The sequence below is a fragment of the Myotis davidii genome, unplaced genomic scaffold (assembly GCF_000327345.1).
Source record: "Myotis davidii unplaced genomic scaffold, ASM32734v1 scaffold441, whole genome shotgun sequence".
Classification (NCBI taxonomy): domain Eukaryota; kingdom Metazoa; phylum Chordata; class Mammalia; order Chiroptera; family Vespertilionidae; genus Myotis; species Myotis davidii.
In genome coordinates this window covers 887,293-897,028 of record NW_006291818.1, presented here as the reverse complement: position 1 = coordinate 897,028, position 9,736 = coordinate 887,293, and the positions used below count along the sequence as shown (strand labels likewise).

General features: G+C 41.6%; 1 protein-coding gene across 1 annotated transcript in view; it reads left to right on the top strand.

Annotated features, from left to right (window-relative positions):
* The first annotated feature begins 5,696 nt into the window (after positions 1–5,696).
* AQP9 (aquaporin 9) overlaps positions 5,697–9,736 on the top strand; it is a 57,122-nt gene continuing 53,082 nt past the window's right edge. Inside the window, exon 1 of the mRNA XM_006765228.2 lies at positions 5,697–6,136. Coding sequence (XP_006765291.1) covers positions 6,026–6,136 — 111 coding nt within the window. The 5' untranslated portion in view covers positions 5,697–6,025. The remainder of the gene's footprint in view (positions 6,137–9,736) is intronic.

Genomic DNA, 9,736 nt, shown 5'->3' with positions numbered 1-9,736 from the left:
TTAATGGGGAAAAATTGAAAATAACCAACTGTTCATCAAAAGAAACATTTAGCCCTGGCCAGTGTGGCTTGGCTGGTTGGAGCATTGTGCTGTACATCAGAAAGTTGCAGGTTTAATTCCCAGTCAGGGCACATACCCAGGTGGCGGGTTCAATCCCCGACTGGCAACTGATTGATGTTTCTCTCTCACATCTCTCTCTCTCTCTCTCTCTCTCTCTCTCTCTCTCTCCGTTTCTCCCTCTCATCAATATTTCTCTTTATGTCTGAAATCATAAAACATATCCTTAGGTGAGGATTAAAAAAAGAAGAAACATTTAAATTATGGCATATTTGTGCATTGGAATATTACATAATCATTAAAACATGCCATATATTGGCATAGAAAGACAAATGAGATATTTTAAGTGGAATATATACTTTAGTATATATATTATAATTCCACTTTTAGGGGGAAAAGGAAATATTTATATAGACCTACTGAAAAAAATATCTGGACGGTTGTATTTCAACCTGTTAAAAGTGCTTAGCTCTGGGCTGGATTATGACAGATATTTTGTTTTAATTATTTAAATTGCCTGGCCAACATGGCTCAATGGTTGAGCTTCGACCCATGAATCAGGAGATCAGGGTTCGATTCCAGGTCAGGGCACCTGCCCAGGTTGCAGGCTTGACCCCCAGTAGGAGGCATGCAGGAGGCACCCAATCAATAATTCTCTCTCATCATTGATGTTTGGTACATGCCCTTGACCGGAATCGAACCTGGGACCCTTCAGTCCGCAGGCCGACGCTCTATCCACTGAGCCAAACCAGTTTCGGCAAAAAAACATATTTTTAAAAAATAAATAAAAATAAACACTCCTGAATTATTTTTGTTTTGTCCAATTTAATATGATTTTATGCTCAAGGGGAATTGGTTATTTCTTCACCAAATAGAAAAGAAAGTGGAGAAGACAGTTAAAATGGTTTCCATACACTGAATGTTTGTGTGTCTCCCCCAAATTCATATGTTCATGCACTAATCCCCAATATGGTAGTATTTGGAGGTGGGATCATTGAGAGGAAATTGGTTTTGAATGAAGTTATGGGGGTGGAGTTCCCATGATAAGATTGATGCCCTTAAAAGGGATAAAGAAACCATAGCTGTCTCTAGCCATGTGAGGATACAGTGAGAAGGTGGTTGTCTGCTAGTCAGGAAGAGGGACCTCACCCAAACCTGACCACACTGGCACCCTAATCTCAGACTTCCAGCCTCCAGAACTGTGAGAGAGAAAAAAGAAAAGAAAAACAAAACAAAACCAAATTTGTTGTTTAAACCACCCAGTCTATAGATCTTGTAGGCCAAACTGACTAAGATAATGAGATTCATGGTGAAGTAACTTTGAAGAAATATTTTTCAGGATAGATAAGACTTGAGCTTGTTTTAGGCCCTGGGAAAGAAGCCAATGTGGGAAGAGATTTGGGAGGGTGAGGGGAGCACTAACCAGCCAAAGTCCCAGAGGGGCTGGAACAGTACACCAGTATCAGGGCTAACTTTAGAAAGAAGGAAAGGACAAAGGGCCAACATAAATGAAGTTAGGAAATCTTTTTGAAGAGGGAACAAAAGTATTAAAACCATTGAACCCATGTGTTTTCCCAATGAATTGGGAGAAATGATCATCATTGGAGTAGGAGGGCTGGGACTGGGAGCTGGAGGGGTAAAAAAGAGGTATATTGCTGCTGGATAGAATGAAATAGTCACGCTATCTGAATTATCAGTTATGCTCATGAAATTCTTGATCTTTATCCCAGATCTACGAAATCATAGTCTCTGAAGGTGGGTGAATGCACACTGAAACTCTGGAACCTTTGAAATTAAAGGTTAACTAAGGATATGGGGCTGCTGCTGATGCTAGATAATGATTATTTGAAAGAGTCAATTAATACATTTGTATGATTTTCTCCAGCATTATTGAGAAAAATCAATAGCTGGATATACCCAGAGTTGGGCTTTGGCTATGTGGGTGCAGAAGTTAAGTTGATGGATGAATGGAACTTGAGATGCTGGTAAGTGCATCATTAACTTGGGAAATCATAAGGTAAGAATAGGGTGGAGAGAGAGGAGTTGGACTGGAACTTATGAGCAGGATGTAAAGCAGATTTCTCACAGTCAGAGAGTGGGTGAAATGCAAGAACTACAAGTTCTGGTCAGTGAGATGTGTCCTGGTGTAAAAGGTTTTGAAAAGGAGATGGTGACACAGTCCTCATAGTGGCCATCAAAGGAGCTTCTGAACTACTAGAGTGGAGACAAAGTTGACCCAAGTAAAAGAGGTCAGAGTGTGAGATGGTTATCCTTATGAACACCAGGCTTGTTGGATCCAATGGGTAAAGATGAAAGTGGAACTCAAGACCAAACCAGATAGCGAAGAAGAAAATGTTAGGGTCAGGGAGGGTGAAAAAAAAAGTGTGACTGTTGTTTGAAGATAGAATAAAAAGTAACAATAAAGATTTCATTGTTCTCTACCTGGGCATGAAAGGTTCAGCCTCTGCTCTCTTCAAACTTTCCCTAGGTAACCTCATCTTTATTCACGGTTTTAATGATCACCTCTATGTGCACCCAGGCCTTCCTTCTGAATCCAGATCCGTATCATTTTCTACTTGACACCTATCAGAAGCACCAGAGAACCCCTGAGGCTCACCTGCACTAGCAGAGTTCATGATCTTCCACTGCAATCCTGGTCCTCTTCCAGAGATTGCTCTCCCATTGCTTATCACCTCTTCTCCACAAGCCAGGATGAGTCAGCAATCAACCTTGATGAGTCCCTTTTCCTTATCTTCTACCCATCAAGACTTCCAATCCTTTTTTAAAAAAAAATATAGCCGAAACCGGTTTGGCTGAGTGGATAGAGCGTTGGCCTGTAGACTGAAAGGTCCCAGGTTCGATTCTGGTCAAGGGCATGTACCTGGGTTGCGCGCAGCTGATCAATGTTTCTCTCTCATCGATATTTTATTGATTTTTTACGGAGAGAAAGGGAGAGAGATAGAGAATTAGAAACATCGATCAGCTGCCTCCTGCACACCCCCCACTGGGGATGTGCCTGCAACCAAGGTACATGCCCTTGACCAGAATTGAACCTGGGACCCCTCAGCCCGCAGGCCGACACTCTATCCACTGAGCCAAACCGGTTAGGGCAAGACTTCCAATGCTATGTAATAAAAGCCTAATATGCCAAGTGTCCAACCGTTCTTTTGACCATTTGACCAGTCACTATGACATGCACTGACCACCAGGGGGCAGGCACTCCGAGTGGTAAGTTGGCTTGCTGCTGGGGTCCAGCTAATGGGGACTAGGACAGACGGGGCCAGACACAGCCTGGAGTCTTCCCGCAGTCCCTCCCCTGCCGGCCAATCTTCCTTGGTCCCTCCCTGAACTCTAAAATATTTCTTCTAATTAATTTCCTTTCAATGTGCACGAATCCATGCATCAGTTCTTTAGTTTAAGATGTAAAGAACTCACCCTAACCGGTTTGGTTCAGTGGATAGAGCTGCGGACTGAAGGGTCCTGGGTTCGATTCCGGTCAAGGGCATATACTTTGGTTGCAGGCACATCCCCAGTAGAGGGCGTGCAGGAGGCAGCTAATCAATGTTTCTCTCTCATCAGTGTTTCTGATTCTCTATCCTTCTCCCTTCCTCTCTGTAAAAACCAATAAAATATTTTTTTTAAAAAAAGATGTGAAGAACTCTTGAATCATTCTATTTCTCTCCATTGTTAAAGCTACCACCCAGACCTAGATTTCTGTAATATCCCACAGTGGGCCCACCTACGCCCCCAGGAGGCCCCCTCCAATTCCCTCTCCACTCACCAGTCAGGATGATCTTTCCAAAACTTAAATCTGTTGGTGTCATGTTCCTGCTTAAACTGCCTCAAAAACCTATTAGTGGGGTTAGCCCTAAACATGATTTACAAGGCTCAGTAAGGTCTGAGCCCTGCCCACAGCCCCAGGCTCATTTTTGGACCACTCCTTCCCTGGGAGCCGGCTGCAATGGGCTTGTTTCATTCCTAGATAGGCATCGTTCTATTCCCATCCCCAACCCCAAGGTCTTGCTACATGTTCTTCCTTCCCTAGTACCTGTCATTTACCCCTACGCTCCCTTTTGATCTCAGGTCAGGCATGATTTCTTTGGAGGAGCCATCAGAGATTTCTCCAACAAGGTCCAATCTCCCTGTTATAGTCATTCATATCCCCCAGTTTTATAGCATATATCTCAGTTGTGATTTCACATATTTCTCTATGTGAGATTATTTCACTTATGTCTGTCTCCCTCATGAGACTCTTAGCTCATGACGGCCAAGAACCCTCTGTGTTGTTGCTAAGCACAGGCAGGGCGTGACACATAATGAATATGCCATAAATATTTCTTAGATGAGTGAATGAAGAGACCAAAACCCACCTCTGCCTGATGTTAGCTGTAGTCCCAGTAATAAAGGTTTGCTTCTCCTGTCCATCCCTTGTGAGTTGGGACTAGTGTGGTCATAATGGACCCTTCTAAGCAATGATATCCATGATAGCTTAACCAGCAGTTAAAGCCAAAATGCTTTATTCTTGCCCTGGCTCCATAGTGGTGTGCCCTCAGATGAGATATGCATTTTATTTTTAGCCCTAAACTCTGTGTTTTACCTACAGATCAGGTGTCTCCTTTTGCCTTTGAACTTTCAACAGCTGTTTTTCCAAACCTCTCCTCCTTCCCTTCCAGCCCGTCTCCCAGGCTGGAGATGACTGCTGGCCTCCTGCAAAGTAGGCGAGGTCCTAAAACAGAGCCAGCTACTCTGTGGGAGGGTTGGGAGGAAGTGTGGGACTGCCTTTGTATTCAGAAACAACTGCTGGATTCTATTTCTTCAGACAAACTCGTTTTGAAAAGAACAAGGCTTGAATATTTGACATGACAAGGAGCTAGTTCTAAACACTGTTGCCTGAAAAGGTGTAATTCATCAAACTGAAAACCTAGGGGCCCAATTTAGGTGAATTTACCCCCTTCCTTGTTTAACTGGGCTCACATATATTCAGATTGATCTCTTTCTAGTTCAGTGACATCTAAGCAGTCTGAGTTTTCAGCCTGCTATTGTTTATTTTCTAGGTAGTTTGCCCAAATATGTCATGGGAAGTGAAGGGGAGAAACTTGGTTTTCACACTGGAATGTTTCTTCGGAAGAAACTCAGCAAGTTGCCTTCTCCACCTTTCTGATTCTTGGATCCCAAACTATCCTCGGTAGCTGAAGTGCAGTTTCAGACCCCATCCTGTGCTATAGACTCGCAGTGTGAAGCTTGTCATGGTCTCTCTGTATGTTAATTTCTCCATCCCTAGAGAATGGATGCAATGGCTCTTACCAGTCTCAGGGACAAATCATTAAATCACAGAAATGATATCAGAGGAAAACAAGAATGACTCATCTCGCAGAAAGGCATAGCTATATTTTCTTCGTGTTCTCCAATGTGCATGAAAATCTCGTTCAGAAAAGATGTATTCGTACCTGATTTGACAACTCCAAGCTGCACTGCAACCACCCACTTCCGATAGGAGGGGGGAAAAATGAGAACCATTTCTGTGTGCCATTGTGTAACACAGAAATCTCTGGCCTGGAGCCCATCTCTGTGGTTTGGCAACACAATCAGCACATCTCTTTTTTCATCTCTTGAAGAAAAAAAAAACACAACACACACACACAACCCAACAGAGAGAAAGCACCTTGAGAGTAAAGGTAATGATTAATCCATCAGGCACAAAAAAAAAAGGATAAAAAGATCCTTTTGGGATTTCAAAGGTTTTAACTCACTAATTTAAATAAATTGCAGCGAACGGGGAGTGACAATTTCACCAGGAGAGGATTAAGTCACGAGCTGTAATTGGGACAGTGCAGAGTCGAATAATCTTATCAGAGATTGCAAGGTATTTATGAGCAGTTGTCAAAACTTCCTTTTACACGTGTGAGTGAAGTAGGGAGCCGAAGAAGCCGGTACTGGTGGAAAGAGGGGTCCTTGAAGAAGCCACACAATGCAGCCTGAGAAGGAATGGAGGAAGAAAAGCTTCAAGCAGAGACTGGTGTTGAAGAGCAGTTTGGCTAAAGAAACACTCTCTGAGTTCTTGGGCACGTGTATAATGATCGTGAGTATTTTCTGATTTCCAAACCAATAACGCCTCCCTATCAACCTAGTTCCTGGTGGAGAGTTTTGTTTTGGTTTCTTTAAGTTTGTCGGTAGATTCATGTCTTCCAGGAAGCAGCAAGTTACTTCCAGGCTGTTGGACTCCTTAATTGTCTCAATATTAGATTTCCATTTACTCATTTATTCACGAGAGTTGGTGGGAGTGGAAGAGGAGGGAGCTTGAAGTACTTTTTTTATTTCGGAGATTTACTCAGACTCTAAGGTGGCCTTGTGATTAATGTCAGATATGAAATTTTTTTTTCATTGGCTCATTGATTTATACCCTGTTTGTTTCACACAAACATTGGGGTGACTCAGTCAGTTGAAATAAGTATTGACAGCCAATAAATATGGATGGTAAGAAACAGTTCATTATTGTGTTGATAGATCACTTGACTCTTAAATTAAAAAATTGCACAAGACAGAAACGGTGTACTGTGCAGTAGCCCAGCTTTGGCTTCGCACCATTTTCCCCTCTAACTCAAGCTGATCTCTAAAGACCTTTACTTAGACAATTACAAGAACCTTCTATATATATGAAGGAAGGGCTGATTCTAAACCTCTTGAGGATTTTATCTAGAGATTTGCACAGCTATTAATAAAACATCAGGAAGTTTACTTGAGTAGCATGGGCTTTAGGTTTGTATCCTGTTGCATGTTTTCCCACATTCTCTGGACCCTGAATTTTCAGTTGTAGCCAGACCATTTGTTTTTGGGTGTTTGTGGTGTGTGTGTGTGTGTGTGTGTGTGTGTTTAATCCTCACCTGAGGATATTTTTCCATTGATTTTAGAAAGAGTGGAGGAGAGAGGGAAAGACAGAAATAGCTATGTGAGAGAAATACATCGATAGGTTGCCTCCTGCATGCGCCCAGATCAGGGCCTGGGCCTGGAGGAGCCTGCAACCCAGGTGCATGCCCTTGACCAGAATCAAACCGGGGACTATTCAGTCTGCAGGCGGACACTCTATCACTGAGCCAAACCGGCTAGGGCATGGTGCCAGACCATTTGTGAACAGAAAATTAAATCTTTGATTATTCTCATGTGTAGCAACTACTGATCTTAATTTGTTTTTAAAAATAATCTGTTCAAGGATTCCCTACTCCAGGTATAAATAATTTTATTTTTCTTAAGGTAATAGAGAATTGACCATAAGCTTTATACATTAAAAGTTATTTGGTAAGGAAAAAATAAAGAAAGCAGTTATTTGGTAATGTACAGCATGGTGACTACAGTTGATAATACTGTATTGTCTATTTGAAAGTTGCTAACTAGATCTTAAAATTTATAAGAAAAAATTACAAAACTATGGTGATGGATGTTAACTTATTGTGGTGATCATTTCACAATATATACAAATATCAAAATATTAGGTTGTGCACCTGAAACTAATATAATGGTATATGTCAATTACACCTCAATTTTTAAAAAGTTATTTGCTTTGGGTAAATACATAGTAATTTAGGAGAATAAGCCAAAATTGAGAAATGAATGTGAACTTGGGAATTGAACTAGCGTAAGATGAGAGAGCCATGTTTTGTGGTCTCTGATAGCTTGTTTTGTGTGTGTGTGTGTGTGTGTGTATGTGTTTTATTTAATTCACTCAAGTGTTTTAAAGGCATTAGGGATGATTTCTTGTATTGCTTCTGGGCTGTCCTTACCCACATGATTACGTAGGGGAGATTGTGAAGGAAAAGAGACAATCAAAGCCCAGGATTCTTTTGATGTTAGTTATTGCTTCCTGGAAAATTGTGGTCAAGGAGACAGACACCCTCAGGCCAGGGTCATGTTACTTGACCATTTGGTCCCAAAGAGGAGAGTCACCCCTGACTTCTGCTCCACAGTAACCTTGCTTCCAGAGAAAGTGAAGCAAGTTCAGTTACAAGTCTTGAGTGTTCTGCAGAGTAGGAAGTAAACACCCATTTTGTAACCAGAAAAGTTAAAACTTTATTTCTTAACAAGAACCTGTTGCATAATCCCATCCAGTCTAGGTTAAGTAAGTGAAAATTGCTTTCAGCCATTCACTATTCTACTGTTAAAAATCAAACACAAAATCCAACTGTGTACATAAAGATCTAATTGGCTTTATGAAATGATTCATAAATTGGGCAGCATCCCATCTTAGCCACTAGAAGGGGGTCAGAGGAGTTATACAGAAAGGAATGTTTTATAGGCAGAAAGAGGCAGCACTAAGTAATTAGAGTGGATTAATTCAGGCAAGACCCATTCCTTTAGGGTAAGTCAGGGTGTTATTAGGAAGGTTTTATATAAAAAGAAAGGATTATTTTTGGGTCAGGACATCTTTGAGGGAAAGAAGGGAAGGGTTTTTAACGTGCAAATTGCCTCTTTCTATGGGTTGGGGGCAATGGAGAGGGCCCACAGCGTAGGTCCTTACTGATGCTAGGCCCGAAAATTCCAGAGTGGTTGATTGAAATTATGTTTCTGTCCCTAGCCAGTTTGGCTCAGTGGAGAGAGTGTCGGCCTTCGGACTCAAGGGTCCCGGGTTCGATTCCAGTCAAGGGCATGTGCCTTGGTTGCGGGCACATCTCCAGTGGGGAGTGTGCAAGAGGCAGCTGATCGATGTTTCTCTCTCATTGATGTTTCTCTCTATCCCTCTCCCTTCCTCTCTATAAAGAATCAATAAAATATATTTTTAAAAAATTATGTTTCTGGAGAGGTTGAAACTTCAATTAAATCAGGCATGGAATCTAGTTTAGGTATCATGGCTTTCAGCACAAGTGACTATTTTGGGCCTGTGGTTTTCTGTTTAAAAACTACTCCTATGGCCCTGGCTGTGTGGCTCAGTCAGTTGGAGCATTGTCCCATAAGCCAAATCTCTCTCTCTCTCTCTCTCTCTCTCTCTCTCTCTCCTCCTTCCTCTCTCTAAAATCAATAAAAACATACCTTTGGGTGAGGATTTTTAACAATTAAATTAAAAAAAAAACCCCACTTGCCAAAACCAGTTTGGATCAGTGGATAGAGTGTCGGCCTGCAGACTGAATCCAGGTTCGATTCCGGTCAAGGGCATGTACCTGGGTTGCAGGCACATCCCCAGTAGGAGATGTGCAGGAGGCAGCTGATCGATGTTTCTCTCTCCATCGATGTTTCTAACTCTCTATCTCTCTCCCTTCCTCTCTGTAAAAAAACAATAAAATACATTAAAGAAAAAACCCCACTCATACAACTAGCACTGTCTCTTCCCCTAGTATTCAAGAGGGGAGCTAAAGAAATAATATCTTACTATTGTATATTGAAAAATTAGCTTTTGTATCTTCTGCCTAAAGCCAATCTATTCTAGATAAAAGGCTTGATTTCCATCTATACTGTACGCTTATTTAAAGCAAACCCCGATGAAATCTATGATAGTGATTACAAGCTCCAATTTTGTTGAGGCCTGTGGGGATGTACAGACAAGTTGCCACACTGACACAATTATTTCTTAATCCATAAATCTATACGGTTTTGCTCAAAGATTTCCAGAGTAGTTGTCTTTGCTGTATTAAAAAAATGTGCATTTTGCCTTGTTTTTTTCTAGTAAAAAGCTCTGCATTCTGCTAAGGTGAGG